The 20,594-nt window shown below is 35.8% G+C and overlaps 1 protein-coding gene across 5 annotated transcripts in view; it reads left to right on the forward strand.

Moving 5' to 3' along the window:
* Positions 1–1,685: 1,685 nt before the first annotated feature.
* FAP (fibroblast activation protein alpha) overlaps positions 1,686–20,594 on the forward strand; it is a 42,126-nt gene continuing 23,217 nt past the window's right edge. For 2 of the 5 annotated variants that reach the window (XR_002865975.2, XR_015289526.1), the window contains exons 1-15: positions 1,711–2,801; positions 3,063–3,147; positions 9,175–9,270; positions 11,121–11,215; positions 11,323–11,397; positions 11,584–11,636; positions 12,614–12,686; positions 13,262–13,382; positions 13,878–14,032; positions 15,143–15,246; positions 15,546–15,681; positions 18,531–18,575; positions 19,615–19,719; positions 19,805–19,875; positions 20,475–20,528. Coding sequence is in view for 3 of the 5 variants with exons in the window: in XM_023931111.2 (XP_023786879.2) it covers positions 2,796–2,801; positions 3,063–3,147; positions 9,175–9,270; positions 11,121–11,215; positions 11,323–11,397; positions 11,584–11,636; positions 12,614–12,686; positions 13,262–13,382; positions 13,878–14,032; positions 15,143–15,246; positions 15,546–15,681; positions 18,531–18,575; positions 19,615–19,719; positions 19,805–19,875; positions 20,475–20,528 (1,274 nt within the window). In the remaining 2 variants the exon portion in view is untranslated. Of the gene's footprint in view, positions 2,802–3,062; positions 3,148–9,174; positions 9,271–11,120; positions 11,216–11,322; positions 11,398–11,583; positions 11,637–12,613; positions 12,687–13,261; positions 13,383–13,877; positions 14,033–15,142; positions 15,247–15,545; positions 15,682–18,530; positions 18,576–19,614; positions 19,720–19,804; positions 19,876–20,474; positions 20,529–20,594 lie in introns of all 5 variants that reach the window. The other 3 variants (XM_086898584.1, XM_023931111.2, XM_086898582.1) reach the window with 3 other exon arrangements.

Raw genomic sequence — 20,594 nt, forward strand, 5'->3', positions numbered from 1 at the left:
TTAAGTATGCATTCATTAGAAGAAGCTGCATAGTTGGAATGGAAAACTAGCCTGATCAAAAACCTACATTTGCAATTTTGTGATGTTGTGGTTGTCAGAAATAACCGACGTTAGTAGGAAAAAATGTATTTCTCTGAACCACGTTATTGAGAATACAAACAGCATTAATTATAGAATGCTAGGAAATAAGTAGCAGTTTGGAAATATGAATATTAAGCATGAGCTGCAAAGGGAAAATTTCTTTTGTCACAATTCGTTTTTGTTATGGAAATTTTGAATAGCTGCAGCTTTATCTTGTTAGGAAAACTACTGATTTGGAGCTGAGTTCTGCCATTATTACACAGTGTAATAAACAAAATACATAAACAATGTATATACCAAAGATGTACATATAAACACTGTATAAACTAATATATATACATAAACAATATATTTTAGCTTTCTCAGTCTTTTTGTCCTGCATGTCTTACATTGCCAGAATGGATCTTATTCAGAAGTTTCATCTTGTTTAACTTGTAATTAATTATTGTGACAAGAACTGTAGAGAGAGGGGAACTGAATTTTTATGAGAAAATAAGGCGTGTTTTATATCACTGTTTTTTTCAGACAATGAATTTGAATAATTTCTTAAATTGTCTCTCCAAATCCAGTGCAATGGGTATTGCCAAAATACTGCCCAGGTCAGTTCAGCCTCACCAAGGCTGGTGTAACAGTTAGGACTCAGATTCCAGCCCATGCTGCTAAGCTAAGGTGGTAACTTGGCCATTAGAGGGATAATATATTAAATGCCTTTTCTTTGTGATACTCTGTAATAAATTCTCTGTAGTTAGCCCAAGTTCTGCTGGGCAGTTTGTTTCAATAGAAAACCTATCTCATCTACTAGATTTTAAATTTTTAGAGAAGCCAAAGGAGTTGTAAACCTATCAACTACTGAATTTCAGTAAAATCTGGGTACCTGGTCCCTGTTAACCTCCTCTGAAAAATCAGTCCCAGTGCCTGACTTTCACACAGAGGCACCACCATTGCAGACTCCTTTCCTCAGAAGAAAATGAACTCTGTTGCAGCAGAGGGAAAGGTGAGCTGAGTCATCAAACTCTGCATGCAATATCAATGCAATTAAGCCCAACCTGCAATTTCCAGTCACCAGCCCTAAGTTTTACGTGAATATTCTGTCAGATTGTGGCCTTCTTTGGCAAGTGATATCTCCCGCATGTGCGTGTGTGTCTGTGTCCGTGCGTGTCTGTATATGTGTGTATGTCCATTTACGTGTGTGTCTGTATGGTGTGTCTGTGTCCGTGTATCTGTCTGTCTGTATGTCCATGTGTATGCATATGTATTGTGTGTCTGTGCCCCTGTGTCCGTGTCCCTGTGTGTGTGTCCGTGTCCCTGTGTGTGTGTCCCTGTCCCTGTGTGTGTGTGTCTCTCTATCCCTGTGTGTGTGTCTGTGTCCCTATGTGTCTCTCTGTCCCTGTGTGTGTGTCCCTGTCCCTGTGTCTCTCTGTCCCTGTGTGTGTATCCCTGTGTGTGTGTCCCTGTCCCTGTGTGTCCCTGTCCCTGTGTGTCTCTCTGTCCCTGTGTGTGTGTCCCTGTCCCTGTGTGTCTCTGTCCCTGTGTGTGTGTCCGTGTCCCTCAGTGTCCCTGTCCCCGTGCCGGTGTGTGTGTGTGGCTGTGCCGCCAGGGGGCGCGGTGCTGCCCCGCCGTTCCCGCCGCCGGCCCCTCCCGCGGGAGGCGCTGGTGCGGGCGGGTCCGGGTCCCTCAGGGGCGGCCGGGCCCGGGTCTTTCAGCGGTAGTCGGGTCATTCAGCCGGGTCCGGGTCCGGGTCCGGGTCCCTCAGGGGCGGCCGGGCCCGGGTCTTTCAGCGGTGGCCGGGGCCGGGTCCCTCAAGGGCGGCCGGGCCTGGGTCTTTCAGCCGGGGCCGGGTCCCTCAGGGGCGGCCGGGACCGGGCCGGGGTCACTGCCAGCCGCCGCGGTGGTGGGTAACGTCGGGGAGAGGGCACGGCCGACTTCTCCTTCCCTTTTCCAGCCTTTGTCTCCTGATTATGTAACTTGACACTGCGGTCTTCGGAGTTTTCCCAGTTTTCAGCTGACCTCATTTCAGTGTGCTAAATAAAATAGGTGTAATTGGTGGTTGGAGAGCTATTTCAGAATTTCCGCTGGGCCTGTATGTATTTATTTCCTAAGATCTACGTAGCCTATAGATGTGCATAGTTTTCAGGGGAAAACGGCGATTCTCTTCACATGTGGAAGACATTAAACAGTTTCTGTTTCTGCTGCTTGTTTTGCATTCTTGTACCATCATTTATTATTTCTAAAAGTAAACATATGCGAATTCTACATAAACAATAAAGCTATGGGATTTTCTTATAATTTCTCTGTAGAGAGTAGAAATATGGTCATGACTATGTCCTGGGAATGTGGGGATTGCTAAAAAACAAAGTAGATACTTTTCAGAGAAAAACAGTGCATGTCAAGTATCTGATGAGTCATAAAACCTCAAGTTAGTGTAAGCAGATGTTGGTTACAGCTCACATTGATGGGAAGTACATAATCACCACCCCGATAGCCTCCCACTGTCCGTTTCTGGTCCAAGAACTTCCCCAAAAGTGTGGTTTCAATTTTATGGAAAGCCTTTGAAATTTGGCACAGCTTCCAAAAGTATGTAGGAAAAAAAAAGTCTGCCAGAGGTTTGGCCTCCAACTGTGAAAACAGACACTGCCTTTTCAAACTCCTCTCCTAGATCTACTGACCAACACCCAGAAGAGAGAACTTAGATTCTTTCAGAATACAACAGGAGAATGAAGGTCTGTATGCTCCTGAATTCAACTTTTGGTTATATCCTTTGTTTTAAACTGTCAGCTGCTGCACAAGGCCAGGCTCTGATGTGAAAATACTTGCTTTAAAGAACGAAAGGGAAGTCTTTTCATATGTGCTACAGGGACGTTTCTTACTTGTTGCTTGGACAGATTACAGAAGTTAAAAGGAGGATTTCATTGTTTACCAGCCATGGAGGCAAACTTCAGGCAATATTAAAAATGTAATTATTGTTTGTTTCTGTTCTGCAGACCCGGCTAAAAATCATATTTGGCGTGGTTATATGCCTTTTGCTTTCCTTATTACTTATGTGTATTATACTCCTTCCATCAAGAGGTAAGGTATTTCTAATCTAATGTAGTGTAATGCAGTGTCTTTGGCTATTGTGGCTTCTAAAGTTCACAAAAGTTTATCAAATCATGTTTAGGATTGTCCTGTCAGAATTGTTAAGGCTTTATCACTTTACAGAAATGTACTGACAGCTGAAATATCCTGAAGGTAGAATTGAAATGCCAGCAGATGTTGAAACAAGGAACTCCTTGAAGTGAAAAGCACCTGAATTAACTTCATTGTGCATGATATATAATGTTCTTAGTCACAGCTTCAAAAATAACTCTCAGATCTTCTCATATTATTTTTCTGTTTTAGGGTTTAGGAGACTTTCCCAAACTGTTAGTAATTTTCTTTAGCTTGATGAATTTGCATTTGGTTTTAAATGGTTGTGTAATAATTACAGAAGTTCTGTATCCAACAAGTTAAACTTTTTTTTGGTAGATGGGCTGTGATTAAATTTTGTGAATATACTCAAGCTTGCATATGAAAATTAAAGTCAGCATTATATAAAATAGGGATGGATAGTTTTCTCTAGTATCACTACACCAGTTGTAGGTAAATCAATGCAGTGTGGTCTGCTGAGTCCTCTGGTGAAGCTTGTAATGAGTTTTGAAATTTTGAACATGAGTGGCACTGACTTGATGGTAATTGTTTTCTATGACAAGTTAGTAAGGGCAATACAAGTATTAACATGACCCTATCACTATAGCAGATAACTTTAATGCCTCTAAAATAATTAAAATATTAATAAAAGGCTTATATTCCAGTATCTATTTAAAGGACTTTTTATTATTATTATTACTCTTTTTTTCATGTGTGGGCAGGGGGACTGAAATGCAGAAACAGTTTTCTATTTACAACTAAATTTTATAAAATCAACCATCTGCTTAAGTCATGTGAAAGTCAACTCCTGCAGTTAATATGCAGGTTTTGTGAAAGGTGAAATCTCTTTTGTATCTGATATTTCTGTGTCTAATGCTTGTCATGGATTGTTGAAAGAAGGGTTAAAGTTTTCCTAAGCAATTAGGGATGATTCTGTTATGCAGCATTTTAATATGAGGATTGATATATATCAATTATATATATCTATAGATAAATATAGATAAGCATATATATATATATTATGCCATACTGGAAGAGATACTACCTCAGAGTGACAGGTTTGACTTTTACTGTCAATAGTGGGGTGCCAGATTTTTTCCCTTGCCATGCATGGTCAAATCTGAGCTTTCACTACAAGGTAAATGCATGGTATCAAGTCAGACTTACTCCCATCAGATCTGCATTTTATGACACGGAAGCATAATATTTTTTGAGATTTAAATTTATAAAATAGTAGTGAGGAAACAAAGAGGTTGGAGACCAAGGATCAGTTTGTCAGCCTGAAGAAGTTGATAAAGATGATGGTAGGTACTGTAGGAAAAAGTGAATATGTTTTTTTCCCTCTCCAGTTGTCACATACAGCTCACTGGCCTGTTCAGTACCTCAGCAATTATGGAGAGCACTTGTCATCTCTCTTGGAATAGTGACTTGATAACCAGTCATACCAAACATCATATTTAGATCCAGCAGGATGATAAAGAAATTATCTTGCTTCACTGGATGCTTTTGGAGGAGCATTTTAGACAATTGAGGAACACACAGTTATGTCCAAGACACATTTATTTTGGATGGGTCAGATTATGGCTTCTTATTCTCAGATGGAGCTGCAAGTGCTGCAGTTACCTATTAAAATGCCTTAACTTTTTTGAATTCTAAGTAGTCTACTGATCAGTTGTAAATAGAAGAAATATAAATTAATTTTGCAGTTACGAATTTTGCAAGTTGAAGACAGACAGGAAATGTCTAGACAGCTGGAATGTTGTTTGTACATTCCGGCTTTACCACTGCTCAGCTGAAAGGATGTGGCAATCTAGAAAGACAATTAATTGCATATGAGAAATGTATAGACACAGATCAAATAAATTTCTACTTAAGAAATCTGCAAAGAAAAATGGAAGGAGCATTTAGTTCTGTTTTTGTCTGCTAAGTTTCTAGTCATTTCATGTTCTTCAGTTTTCTGAAAATGTGATAGGTGGTTTTGGTTTACACATGCAAGTGTATAAAAATGTCAAAAATTCTCAAAAGTTAACTGGACAATATTTTTTTTTAAAGGATATTAACAGGGAAATACTTGCAGTTATTAGACAATTTCTGTGGGGCTCAGAAGAGCAAGGTGGGCAATCTCAATGTGGCAAATGGCATCCATGCCTAAGAAATCATTGACCATTTTTTGACACATCTTTGAGGCAGGAATGTGTGGTGGGAGCCACATTTACCTGGCAGTGATAACCCAGCTTTGATACCACAACTCCAAACAGTTCAGAAAGGAGTTTTTCATTTGTACACTAGTGTACCTAGACCTGTTCTTTTGCAGCATAAACAAGAAATAAAATAGCTCTCTGCAGTTGAGAAGCAATAGCAGAACCACAGGCAGAGTTACAATTGTATTGCTTACAAATGTATTTACAAATGTATACAAATAAAAATGCATTTGTACAGTTGCAAATGTATTGCTTAGGCTTCAAATTAATCTCTTCTGCTATTTTTAATGAATGTTCAAAGTCATGTCTGTCGCAGTTTCTGTTCCCTTTTTACTCTTGGCCCAGGCCTGAGGCCCAATCCCTGTTTCTCTCATGTCACAGATGAGGTCATAGGGTTTATTGCTCAGCCACAAAATGGTGAGCAGCCAGTTTCTTAGGAGGAGGTAGTGCTCTCTGCAGCACCTCAGCCAAACCCAAAAGTGGAAAAGCCAGTTCAGTTGATGTGAGCTGATGCTGAGTGTGACCAAAGTTCTGGAGAAAGGTCAGGAGTGTTGGAATTAATTTCTGGTGCTAAACTGAGTGTTTTGTTTCCTCATGTTGGAGGAGCTTGTGCTTCAGCTATTCAGCATCAGCCCACAGAGATGAAAATGGAAATTCTAGTCCAGACGCAAACAATAATACCATGCTAACCAGTTTTCCTTTGGCATGTCCTCTACTTGATGTTTAGCAGTGGATGGTAAATAAAATACTTTAAAAAATACATATGTGTTAAATACATATAAAATACATCTATATATAACTACACAAAAAAATACCATCTACAGAAGCAACAATACCTTCTGATTCTTATGCATGCTTACTGTAATTTGGCAAGACTAGACTCAGGATGCACATATATATAAGGATGCACATTAGAACATGTGGAATAAGCCATAAGCCAGGAGAGCTTTGTAATACGAAAGGTTGTGTTGGTTTACCCACATCCAGTCTTTGAAACTGAATAATCCTGGTAATACAAGCAGAATTTCACAGTGATGGAGTGATGTACATAAAGTTAATCTGAGTTTAATATAACTGCAAGTTTTGCTTTGGGTTTTCTTTCTGTGTTTGCTTTGGGTTTTTGCTTTCTGTGTTTGTTTTGGGTTGCAATAAAGTAAAGGAGAAGCTATCTGCATAAAGCCAGTGATAATTATTAGACGTTTACAGACTTTTATCACTATAATTATATGTGTAAGTCCAATACACTCAAATGCATGAGTGAGTAATTATGATAATTGAATATATAAAGCAATTTACACTGTGAAGCAAAATAACCAATTCAGTGCACAGGAAAATGCAGAACTGCACCCTGTAAATGAGTGGAAATGGACCACAAAAGATTAAAACTGAGGCAGCAGTGTGGTGAGGGGAGGTAAGCAAAGCTGGAGTTTGGTAAGCTTTCGTCTCTGTGGTTGGCTCTGTTGTTTGCTTCCTTTTTGTCCCTGGACATTTTTTTCATCCTAATTATTTCATAGAGGAAACAAACCACAATGAAAGAATTTGGCAAGCCTGCCAACAGCCATTCAAATTAATGTCTATAGAGTGCTGCAGATATGTAAAGTAATTTCCATGTTAGAGTCTGGTTTGTGAGCAGAGATTTCAGATACTGTAATTGAACAAGTCTCTAGTTACAGAAGAGAGAAACAGCAACAATTGTGGGAAACTAGTGAAGATGCTGCTGCTATCTTCTGTTACCTAAAAACAAGCATTCAAAATTGTAAGTACTCAAGCGAGAAATAGTTGTGTTCAAATTTTTTGTAGTACAGTGGTAGAAGTACAGGTCTTAGTGGGCACATTTTGAATATCAGTAGTCATAATAAATCCTCACAGAATATTAAGTATGTAAAGCTGAAATAGCTAACACAGGGGAGGTTTAAATTAGAGCTGTGAAGTTAAACCAGTGATGAGAAGTTTGTGATATTGCTTGTCTGTTAAGATGAGAGAAGAAACCAGGTAATTTTACCAGATTAGCATACCAAAAAGGACTGCAAATTTTCTACACAAACAACCTTGGAAATATTGATTTATCTTGCTGATAAGCTTATTCACTTAGAGAAATTTAACTGAGAGATGGTGATAAGTAATTATCATTCAACTTAACTAGAACTGAATTCTTTGGAATTACTTTCTGTGCATTTTTTTTATAATCTGCCATCTTCTAAATTTATCCTTAGTGTATCAAAGATCTGTAATATGCAGTCATAGTATTAGCAAGAGGAATTAACTTCTTGTTGAACTTCTTGGGATATTTTCTGGACATATTGCTAGCTCAGAGTTTATACAGACAGGTTTTTGCCTCTGGATTGGCATTCAGTTTTATTCCTTGTGACAGCTTTCTTCTGTGTTAGTGCATACAAGGCTTGTGTCAACAGTCAACCTGACATGTGTATTCTACAGTAAGTAATAGTCACTTAGCAGAAGAAAATATGTATTATCATTACAAAGTACTATAGAAGGCAATATGAAGAAACATTTCCCAGGACGTCAGTGTGATCTTAACAGAGAGGGCAACTAATGAGCAAGTGATGGAGCATGATATGAAACCTGAGAGCAACAAGTCATCTTGATTATCTACTGTCGTCTGAGAGTTCTGAAAGAACAAACAAGGGAAGTGGCAAGCATCTACTAAGCTGCAGTGTGACATCTCTACTACCTCTGAAAACCCTGGCAGAAATCCCTTTGATTTTAAAGGAGAAAGCACAGTGTTCAGAATGCTGAGACCTGAAAGCTGCCATTATTATGCTGTTGAACTTTAACCATTGGCCTTTATCAGAAAAGTTAATGTGTCTTTTGAGGATTAAATATTTTGACTACTCTCACTCTTCTGAATTGCATAGGTTCTGTACAGGAACTGCACAGCATAATCCTCTTCTTATCCAGTTGATTTAACCTTGAATTTTCTTTTAAAATAGGCCCTAGCTTAAGTTGTTTAGCTTTGGGAAAAATAATGCCAGACAAGAGCCAGAACACCAGTCTCCACTTTTTGCATTATTTTAATACAGTTATATGTCCTGCTTAGAAATCAAATATTTGATTTCTTCTGTCTTCTTTCAAGAATCATTGTCAGTTTTCTTTTACAGCATTAAATAAAAAGTTCAAGTTTGGGTTCACTCATTACTTTTCAGCGTTATTTTTACTTGCATTCCTTCATCGATGTTTTTCATGTGACTGCTAAGAAATATATGTGGATGGTGATTATTTTGCAAGCCATCTTCTAACAATGGGTAATGAGGCATGGAAAAAACTTGGAAGTAAGAGTTTGTAGGCACATCCTGTTGTTTACTATTTGCTGAACGTGCGGAGGTCTTGGTTAAAATAGTTGCCACTACAAGTGCGTGAAACCCATGCTTTAACAATAAAAAATGAAAATACCAAACAACCTTTAATCTGTCATTTTTGTGGAAAAGGCTTATTTGGACTCACAGGTCTTCAGGTAAATGTGTCTGAGTGAAATAAATTAGTTTGTCTAGTTAACTTTGCATTCCCAAAGATGAGTGTTTCAGAGGCCAAAGGACCTTATCAGAACAGAAACAGAGAACTTTCCTTTCTGCTGCACCTGTGCTTTGCGTATCTCCAGGACTGTGGTATCCTCGCTGTTCCATGGCACTAAATACAGAAAAAATAAAATGCTGGACTAATAAATTTTTTCCCTCTTTTCATTAACATAAACTTTTTGTCTTATTCTTAGTCGTCAACACAGATGATGGTCCCAGAGCTCTTACATTGGAGGATTATTTGAATGGAAACTTCCAATATAAAACATTTTTTCCATATTGGGTGTCAGGTAAGTAAATCCTTTTCTCAAACATAGATAAGCCTTTCTAATATGTACTTCCAGACTGGTTTACACTGACTGAGAAATGTATTTTCCTTCCAGCTTTACTTTGAATGAATGCTAACTATGAAATTAAACAATGTGTTAGTCAAAACTTATGGTTGAAATTTACTGTTCTGTCAGTCATTCTAGAAAATCCAGGTATTTGATGTTTCAACAGACATGTCTAAGTCAAGTATAAACTATAATTTTACAGAGGCCTTCAGTGTTTTATTTCTTTTACTGTCATATTCATTGCAGCAAGTGAAAGAAATTTGTCAATGTGTCAGTCATTCCTTAAGCAATCTCTTTCTCATGCTTTTTGCAGCACTTTTCACTTACCACATGAAGTGATTGAGGTAGTCTGTTTTACAGGCCCTGTTCTTTGTTTTCAGTAGTACCTGGCTCTGCAATGAGGCCAGCTGTTCTAATTTCATTTAAGGAAGTGCTGAAATTCCTGAGTTCCAGGATATTGCATAGAAAATAAATTTGAATTTCTGAGTTCCTTAAGGTGGAGACATGAAGTTAATTGCTGCTGATATAAATGTGTCTGTGTGTGGCTGGAGCACTGCTCTTGTTATCACTGAATTGCACAGCCCAGGAAGACTGGAGCTAGCCTGGATTACATTCTAGCACTCATACTACTCCCAGCTCTGTGCTGCCTCAAGCACTGTTCTCTGCCAGTAACAAGCATAGTGCCCATTCACATAAAGTCTCACCAAGCTGGTTTAGCCCACAATTTTAGAACAGAAGTAAAGCCTTATACGGTATTTCTTGCAGTGGTTCAATTCTATGATTAACAGTTTGAAGTATGTTGATATCACTTGTATGATTTAAAAATTATGTCACTGTTTGTTAGAATTCTGTCTAAATGTCTGAAGAATGTAGGCAGCATATCACCTAAACCTAATACTCTTCTCTCTTTATAGCTTTCTCACTTAGACTTATCTTTCCTTTTAACAGTCACAAATCTCACACAAAAGTCATGCCATAGATTCCATAGATAGTCATGCCTACAGCATTCCATATGTCTACTTCTCTTCTGAAACAAGGAGTTAAAATTGTATATCTCATCCTAAGGGTGATTTTAAACACAGATACTGTTACACAAATCACACAAGAGTGCTCAGAAGATCCAAGGGTGATCTAATTTCCTAAAAATGAACATATTCGCAATGTTTCAGGCTGCTTTTTAACTTTTTTGTTTTCTAGCTACACCAAATATCTAATTCCTTCTCTCTATTCATAACAGTAAAAATAATAATATGAAACTGAAATTCTGATTTTCATTCTCTACCAAACTATAGCTCAGATCTTGAGCACACATTGAAAATTGCATTTTTAATTAAGCCCACTCACATTCATTTTGTAGGACTTTGGTGAGTAAGGGTAGAGTCATGCACTGTCAGTTGCATGGTACTGCTGTTATCTGCAGAATATACAAATGAGAATGTTCTGTTAAAATGATAAGGAAAGATAATTTTCTTTAAAACATTTACATTTTGATCTTGACTTTCTAATGGGTCTGTCGGTGGCATTCTTGATCAGACATTGATGGGAATAAAATCTGGCATTTATTTTTGAAGTTAAATAGTTGATCCTCTGTGCAGTGTATAATCTCAAAAATGTACTTAAGAATCCTGAAGATAGTTTTTTGATAACTCTGTACCTCAGCATCCTTAGAAGAAAAACATTCTTATGTGGATGCCAAAAGATATTTGCCTAAAACCAAACCCTTGAAAGAGGTGTGAATTGTTGATAAACAATTTGTTCTGTAGTATCTTCTGGAAGGTAACATACATTTTATCTTGTTTATAAAGATAATGAATATCTTCACCAGTCTGCAGAAGATGATATTATTCTTTACAATGTTGAAATTAATTATGCAACCACCATCATGACAAACAGCACAATGGTATGTACCTTTTCAATTAATAAAAAGGCAGAAAAGTGCAGCTGTATTTCAAGTTACAGTTTAAAAGTGTGTGAGACTAGAATCTAATTTACTTCTTAATTTTTCAGAAACAAGTTAATGCTTCAAATTATGTGATGTCATCAGACCAATATTTCATAGCTCTGGAAAGCAATTATTCAAAGGTAATTATTTTAATATACCTCTTAATGTAATGTTTAATTTTATTTAGTAATTTGTTGATTGTGTTTACCGTAGATAAATGTTTCTTGGTACTTTCTTGAGAAAGGGGTAGGCTGTGAAGAGGCAGCTGATTATTTGTAGATTATCTTTTTCAAGGCTAATAATATTCTCTTACTTCATTTATGCAGCTGTGGAGATACTCTTACACAGCATCATATCACATTTATGATCTCATAAATGGGTAAGGCCTTATATTTCTTACAGATTCCTGTGGTGAATACACTGTAATGTTCTTGCAAGCATTCACTCCAAAACTGTAGTAATTTTTCTACCAACTTGCTTTGCTTTTGCCTAAGTCTGTCAGGTTACTTGTTTTCTTGAGAAAAAAAAATGTTCTCTAGGAAAAATCATACATTCTTTTCATCTGGATTAATTTCTATTCCATGCCATAAAATTTCCACTTCTCAATATTCTCTTATGTCTCCATCCCCTTCTACTAATTCATTCTTTTTATCATTGATCTAATCTTCAGCTTTCCTAAAATTCTTGTAACAGCCCATCCTGCATTCCCTAGAAGTCTATAGCTTCTCCCATGGCATTTGGACTCTTTCCCAAAATTGCCCGAACCTCTTCGCTTTCCACCCAACTCCAAAGGATGCCATCTGCCTCTGCAGTCACCTTTTTATGCTGTAAGAAGCAGCGTGACCAAATGCTTCTTAGTTCTGAGCAGCAGGGGCTGCACTGAGCAGCATCATTCTTGGGAAGCTGTTGGCTCAAGGTGAGAGGAAGAGGTTGCTGCAAGCTAATGTGAGTGGACAGGTGCTGCTTGTGAATTAGGATCCTCAGCGAGTGCTGGACGTACTGCTGTTGCACCTGCCTTAGTGTATGCTGAGTTCACATTTCCCAATAACCTGCCAAGACTGAAATGCAGACTGCAGCTACAGCAAATGACTGTAGGTGATTGTGCAGCATTTGGAAGGAGTTAAGGCTGGCTTCTTAGGCTGCTGAATAGACTTTCAAAGGAGTATGTGTAAGCCTTTTCCAGCACTGGTGTACGCCATCGTGTTAACTGCATGTCTCTGCCTGCCTTAATTGTGCATTGCTCGAGAAATGATAAGCGGTTAGAAAATAACTTTGTGACTTCTTTATTAATGTACAATATAATGATCCATTTGCACTGTGCACAAAAAGCCATCTCAACTTCTTTCCTTTTTTTAGTGGTTTTGTAACAGAAAATCAGCTTCCACATAAAATTCAGTATATATCCTGGTCACCCGTTGGACACAAATTGGTTAGTAAAGATAATTTAGTGCTAGAATGAATTTGCTTTGTATAGATAAAAGACATTTATCTGCCTTTGTTTTTATTTGGCCATATTTTTGAGAGGTGTGTCTTTATTAATCTTGGTTATGAGAAATAATGACAAAGAAAACAGTTTTAACTTGTTCAGATTTTATTGTCTGTATCTCAATAGAAGAATAGTCTATGTTCTCAGGTACATTATATGTTTCAGTTTGCTCACCAGTCTCTATCCAGAATTGACCAACATAATTTTATATAAGATTAAAGGCAGTTTCAAGGCCTGAAAATCAATTGGTTTCCCTTTGATGCTGTGTAACACATGAATTTAAAATGGAGATTTACAGATGCAATATTTAAAATCTACTCTAACACAGAATTTGGCCTGTAATGTATAATTTATTTGCTGAGGTAACAACACTTGCAGAGTTTACAAGGGCTATTAGTGTACTATTTCCCATTTGTATTCATTAGGTCTTGCTTGTGTAATGTAGGAGTGTTGACTGCAGAAGATCTTGCTCTAATCCTATTAGCCTGTACTCTTAAGAAACACTTTCTTGACTTTAGGTATATGTATATCAGAATGATATCTATTTGAAACAAAGTCCCAGAGAGGCACCAATTAAAATAACTAGTGATGGAAAACAGAATGAAATATTTAATGGGATTCCTGACTGGGTCTATGAAGGTAAGAAAATCTTGAAAGGCAGCATGATAAATGCTTTGTTTAGATCGGTTCTGATTTTCACAATCCATTTTAAAATATCTGTGATGATACTCTTTTTTTAAGCCCTAAGGATTGTTTCTTTTCCATATTGTATTTGCTGTACAATATGTTTCTTTTGTATTCATAACATATAACCAAAATCCTGAGTCTTTATTACTGAAACTCTTTATCAGAACTCTACAAAGTTGTCTTCCTTCCAGTGCAAAGACAGAGGCTGGGAATTAAGACTTAAAGTTTTAATTTCAGTGAAAATTTGGCACTTCAGTGCATCCAAAAAAATTTTAAAAAACATGCACACATGAAAATCCCTGAGTTAAGTGGGATCTGTGTGCATGTTTTGAAATGTTTGATGTTATTTATTTTGTGTAAGTGTCTTTATGTGACTAGATTGATGAGTAGAATCCTAAAATAGATTGGAAGGTAGATTACAGTTATAAACTATTTTTGTTTCATCAGAGGAGATGCTAGCAACAAAATATGCACTGTGGTGGTCTCCAAGTGGAAGATATTTAGCATACGTACAATTTAATGATTCTGACATACCTGTTATTGAATATTCATATTTTGGTGAGGACCAGTATCCTAGAAAAATAACTATCCCATACCCAAAGGTATGTTTTATCATTATTTTGACTTATTTTCTGCTGAGGAATGAGTTATTACATTGAGAAAATTAACTGTGCTTAATTCCTTAAGTATTGCCATGGTTGAGTCCATTGAAACTTAAATGAAAGAAAAAAGCTTGGTCTAAGTTCTGAAAAGCTGTAGGTACATACATTTTTATTTTTATTTTTATTTTACATTTTTACAAAAATTTTAAATATAATGTCAGTGAAATAAGTGGAATTACTCACGTAGGTAAAAAGCATGTGCAAAAGTACATCAGCATGCTTGAAGCCTTAATATTTTTCAATTCAGTTTACTTATTCTGGTGTGTAAAGTATGCAGTTGTTATTTTTCATCATAGTAAATAAATTATGAGACTAAATTATTTTTCATTTTTAAAATAAAATTATTCAGTTCAGTTGCAGCTTCACTTTATTTGCATACTTCATAGTGCTTTTTGATCTCAAGGGGCTTTGGATTTTAATTGCTTTCAAGTGTCAGATCTAAGGCAATAAGGTTTTGGGTTGGCATTTCTTCAGCATGTATTAGAGAGCTCTCCTAACTCTTATCATGTTCATATGATTTCGAGGGATCATGTTAATGTATCTTAAGAATTTGCTCACCTGTCAGCTGGGTCACAGTTTTAAAGTAAAACTGGATGGTTTAGACCACACATAGAGAAAAATTAAAAAACTGTTAACGTATGCAGTGAAGAAGCAACTATGAAATCAGTTTAAGCAACCATTTCCCTGCTGGGATATCAAACAGCACTTGCAATCATGTGAATAAACTGGAGTTTTATGCTGAAATCAGTTTAAAGTGTGTTGCAGAGAACCACACTGCAAACAGAGCAATGGTTCTCATGAAGTACATTTTCTGTAGAGAAAGGCACTAAACTAAAACATTTAAAAGGTTTTCTTTATATATGCAATGATACAAAGTTAAGTATATACTACAGCTGCAGTGTCACTCTGAGAACTTATAAGACCATTTTCTCTATTACACTCAACTGAATTCATATTTTGTAACTTGCCTCCTGCAAAAAGTGCTTTGATTTTCCTCAATCTGAATTATTCAGATCCTGGTTTTAATAATCTAAAATATTTTCTTTGAAGGCTGGAGCTAAAAATCCTACTGTTAAAGTGTTTATTGTAGACACTATTAACCCTGACGCATTTGGTCCTAAGGAGATGCCAGTTCCTGCAGTCATAGCATCCAGGTAGTGTGCCCTCAAATATGTCTTTTCTTATTTAAAAAAAAAAGGTTTTGTCTATTTGTTTTAAACACTTGAACCTCTGAGTTATGCTTTTTTTAAGAGTGTACTGCCATATTAAGCTCCTAGAAGGATCAGACGCTAACTAGAAATACTGTATTTTTTATTTTGGTTGCCCATGTGATACATTGTTAAAAAGGATAAAAAAGTACCCAAATTGCAATGTGGGGGATACAATCTGTAGCAATGTTTCCATACTCCTGTTTTTTAATAACTATTATTTCTTCCTTTTTTATATATTTCAGTGATCACTATTTTACTTGGCTTACTTGGGTAACAGATACTCGAATCTGTGTGCAGTGGCTGAAGAGAATACAGAATTTTTCAGTCTTAGCTATCTGTGACTTCAAAGAGCATTCAAATACTTGGGACTGTCCAGAGGTAATGAAGTTGGAAACAAATTTAAAATTACTGAAATTAGCATTTGTTAATTCCTGCCCTAATTATATTTTACAGTGATTTATCACAATAATCTTTTACTAGTAGTGATACCTTTTTCATGATACATTTTAATTGCTGGAAGAGGGATGAAAAATATTAATTATTCCAGGAAATAAAATCACATTTTTTCCTTGTGAAGCTTAAATAACAAACAAAATTACAACAACAACCACCACCACCACCAGAAAAATGCTCTTGAGAGGCTTTCAGTAATGTTTATTTCCTTCTTGTGTTAATATCTTCAGAAGTGGAACCATATAAGATCTGTAATTTTTTTAAAGAAAATCTTATTATGCCATGTTGAAATACCATACTAATTCTAACTAAATAATGTCCTTTTAGATGAATGTTAGATTATTTGAAAGAACATACTCATTAATAGTGAGGCAGGTTTTCTGGAAGAAGAAATTCTTCTGTTTTATCAAATCATACAGTTCTAGACAGTAAGCAAGTTTTCAGAAATACAATCAGATCTGAAAAGAAAACTTCAGGCTAATTGCAACAGTAACTACATTTACATTTCAATATGTAATTCTATGATTGATTCAGTTGGGAAAGAAGACTGTTCTGCTGCACAGAACAGAGCTTTGTAAAGCCTGAAAGGTGTACACACAGATAAATTCATATGGATCCTGAAGTAAAGACAACCCTGATTTTCAATAACTCTAGTACAGAGATCTCATTTGTTGTCTTTTCGTATTGGTGCTTTTGGCTTGTCTTGTTGGTTCATGGTACAGAAACCCTATTAAAACTAACATTAGATGAAACCTTGGGACTAATGAGAAAAAAAAGGGAAGAATATTGATAAAAGCTTTCTGTATAACTGATCAATTATAAATTCAGAGTTTATTGACACAGCCTTTTCAAGCTGAAAATAATTTTTACTCCTCTTTAACATGAAAATTGTTGCAAACATAAAGGGAATTTAAGGTCCTATTATTTCAAAAACATTGTCGTTGAAGTAGTATTCTACAGAGAAATATTGTAATTTATTAGAAAAAAAATCATGTTTTATGCAGCATTTGCTGTATTTCCTAATTGTTCCACTTTATAGGTACATTAACACCGAAACTCTACCCTACCTCCAAGTAAGTTATATCTTAATAATTGCATATTTTAATTGAAAGGAGAAAATAGATAAGGTTTCTAGGATTCTACCACAATCCACTGAAGTACTTTAACACAAGCTTAACTTTTAGCACATAACCAGTTTTATTTACTTCAGTAGAACTGTTTATGTGTTTAAAATTAAGCATGTGCTTAATTGCTTTGCTGGAACCAGACCAGACCAGACCAATTAGCATCTTTCAGGACTGTGTTCATGATCCTTGTTTAATTGCATTTCTCCATGAAACCTTATTTATGGAGTCACTACTGACGTTTCTATAATTCTATATTTATACAGTGATACAATGCTTTTATCACATTAAAGTTTGCACAAATGGCCAATCGAAGGAGTGTGAACAGATGGGACTGCTGCATTAGCTCTATTTGCCATTAGAAAGTATATCTCTGAACATTTCCTTTGGCAAAAACAGTTCTCTTGTTGAATTCAGATTGTATTGAGTCTCTAATGTACAATAGATGTGCTGTTTTATCTATTTGAAAATAATAATAAAATATAATCTACATAATTTTCCTAAAGTGTAGATTCATCAGAAATGTTCACATGTTCAACTCTTGCTCATGTGACTAGACCACAGAAACCAATATGAGCAGTGGAACTATTCATATGAATAAAAGGTAGACATGCCTTGTGAAACTGAGACTACTCAAATGAGAGAAGTTAAATATATCCCTAATGTACTACGTCATCAAGATCTGAGACTTAATTTAAAGAAAGGAAAATACTGTTAGGATGGAGATGTAAAACAATACATCCTAATTTTATTATCTTGAAGTAAAATCCATCGTTCCACTTGCTCAGTGGAGCCCTTGCAAAGTACTAAATAGTCTTCTAAAGGACAAGGACCTGCAACTTTTCCTCAAGTCGCTTTGTGGAGATTAAGTTAGAAGGGAGAACACGTGATTTTAAATAGTAATGAGATTATGTTGAAGGTAAGAAATACAAATCATATTCTTAGAAATAAAATTTATTAAATTTATTTCAGACTGTGAAAAAACCATACTGAATGAACAATATAAAGAAAAAAATTCACAAGATTAAAAAATAATTACATTGATTGAATGCAGAATTTTTTAATATATCGCTAGAACCTCTACAAGCAAAACGTAAGTTCAAATGTAAAAGCACCTTTAGCTGCATCATTCATGATCAATATAAGTCTGTTTCCAAATCAGCTTTAACAACAAGGAGTTAAGATCTTCTAAATTTATATTCATGGTCTCAGGATGCCTAGTAGTCACATCATCCACTACTGTAAATCAACAACACAGCTCTGAAATCAAAGAAAATATAAACCATCTGAAAATCTAAATCAAATTTTAGTATTAATATTCCTGATATTATTGTACTTGGATCTTTGCCAAAAAAATAATGAGATTAAGTAGTTATTCATTCTTGTTTTCAGTGAAAAAGTTGCATAATTGCTTTAAATTTTATTTAAATCTGATAACAGCTGTTAAAAACAATAATTTTATTAATGTAATGATTTTAATACAGCAATGTTATTTACTTAGAAAAGCTCCAACTCTCTGAACTTTCACAGCAGATATTCTAAAATTCTTTTTTACAGGCAGCTACTGATTTATTTGAAGATTTTGAATCTCCATAAACTCAGTCTTCTTAAAGAGACACTAAAGAGTGTATGTTTGCTTTTGTTTTTCAGAATCAACAGCACATAGAGGAGAGTCAAACAGGATGGGCAGGCGGAGTAGGTTTTCTTGTTGTATTCTATTTTAATTCAGTTAGCTACAGCTTCCTGCATCTTCCCATCAGTGTTTTGAAACATGAAGCACCCTTCTGAGACATACAGCACTGCTTTGTTGCACTGTAGGAGTGAGACTTTTAATGCTGTGCTAGATGTAGTATCTGGCTACCTGCTTTCTAAATTTAAAAACCTGTTTCTGTCCCGACCAACTGACTAGACAGGAAAGACGGAAATTAATGAAGGGAGGAAAGTAATGAAAAGAGATAGATTTATAGTTCAATGTAATCCTTGGAAGCATTCTGGAGCCAAAGAATTGTAAAGTAAAAAGTAAAGTAAAATTCCTCTGGTGGCGCTAACACAAGGTATGAAATGGGCTATCATGGTGTCTTAAGAATAAAACCTGTCTATCAGAAGAGTTTTAGTGCCAGGTGCTGCACATCTTCAGCTAGGAGGGAACCTTCAAGGTAAGATACCCCACTTAGAATGGCAGCTGATACTACTCTGGAGTTAACTCTTAGCAAAAGATGTTTTCTCTGCCCAGTAACCCTAGACAACCATATACTTTTGGAAACTTGCAGTAAAAACAAACCTACAAGGAAATTGTAAGAGCATGAGATCAGTATTTACAGTCATATAGTCCAACAGTGAATATGTAGTGTTGCTTATATTTACTTTCAGGCAGGGGAAGTTAACAGAATCAAGTGTGAACCTCACACTGCCTGAATATCCTGCAGTGGACTTAACAATACACATCAGTTTTCAGTGCAGCATCCCTTAGGCGATGCTTGTTATTTTACTTGATTATTTCCTTTTTTCTTTTTTTTTTTTATACTTCATTTGAGGTTCTGATGACAGATTTTTTTTTACAGAAATTGTAACATCTATGGGGAGATTGAATATCACAGGTACAAACTTGTGCAAAGTAGTTTGTTCCATTTGAACTGACTGAATTGTCTTGTTGCTTTTCAAATGTGAAATAAAATCTGCCAAACGGCTTGGACAATCTTATGTCTCATCTACTATTTTTCTTCTGTTGTTTCAGTTCTTTGTTTCTGCACCATATTTTACATCGGACAGCAGTTCATACTACAAAATTTTTAGTGACAAAAAAGGTTATAAGCACATTCATTACATCAATGGCTCTGTGGTAAGTTAAGCAAATTTTTCTACATTAATCTACTGTCCTGAAATAGGTCTGTAATATTCAGTAACCTTTATGTCTTGCTACACAGGAGAATGCAATCCAAGTTACAAGTGGAGAATGGGAGGCAATATATATTTTCAGAGTAACAAATGATGCAATGTAAGTGTCATGAAGGAAAAAGGTTGTGAGTGTTGTCAGTGAAGGCAGCACTTAATCATTTAAACACCGTTTGTTGACTCGTCAGATTATAATGAGGTGTAATTTATTTTTGTCTGAATACATCCACAACAAATTTGTATATTCTAAGGCACTGCATATGTTTGTAAATACGATTTACTTATGAAAGATTCTTTACAAATTCCCCTCAATTTTCTGTTTATTTTTATCACCATCCTGGAGAGGCTTATTTAAAAACACTTAATTTAATCATGTTGTTAATCCTCACTCAATTTGCAGTTACTTGTAATTTTATGATCTCTCATTCAGCTTACTGTATAGCTAGAAATATCTTACATAATTGGAGAGATTAGCTCATGAGAATTAAGATAGAGCTCCCATTTATATAGCTTATATGTAACCTAATCATAGTCCAAGCAAAGATTTATTAAGGTGAAAGGTATGTAAGCTTAACTACTCTTCCATCACATGCAGAAATCTCAAAAAGTCTAAATTAACTTCCAAGACGGCTTTTCATCTTGATGCTTGTTCATAGGTCATCACTTTATGGATTATTTATTAACATATAAATGAATTTGCAGTTTCTATTCAAGCAATGAATTTGAAGGCTATCCAGGAAGAAGGAATATTTACAAGTAAGTGTCATCAACATTATCTTAATGTTAGTAAGTAGGTTAATAAGTAGGTTAATAGAAGATGTC

Source organism: Cyanistes caeruleus, chromosome 7, assembly GCF_971803275.1.
Source record: "Cyanistes caeruleus chromosome 7, bCyaCae1.hap1.1, whole genome shotgun sequence".
Taxonomy (NCBI): Eukaryota; Metazoa; Chordata; class Aves; order Passeriformes; family Paridae; genus Cyanistes; species Cyanistes caeruleus.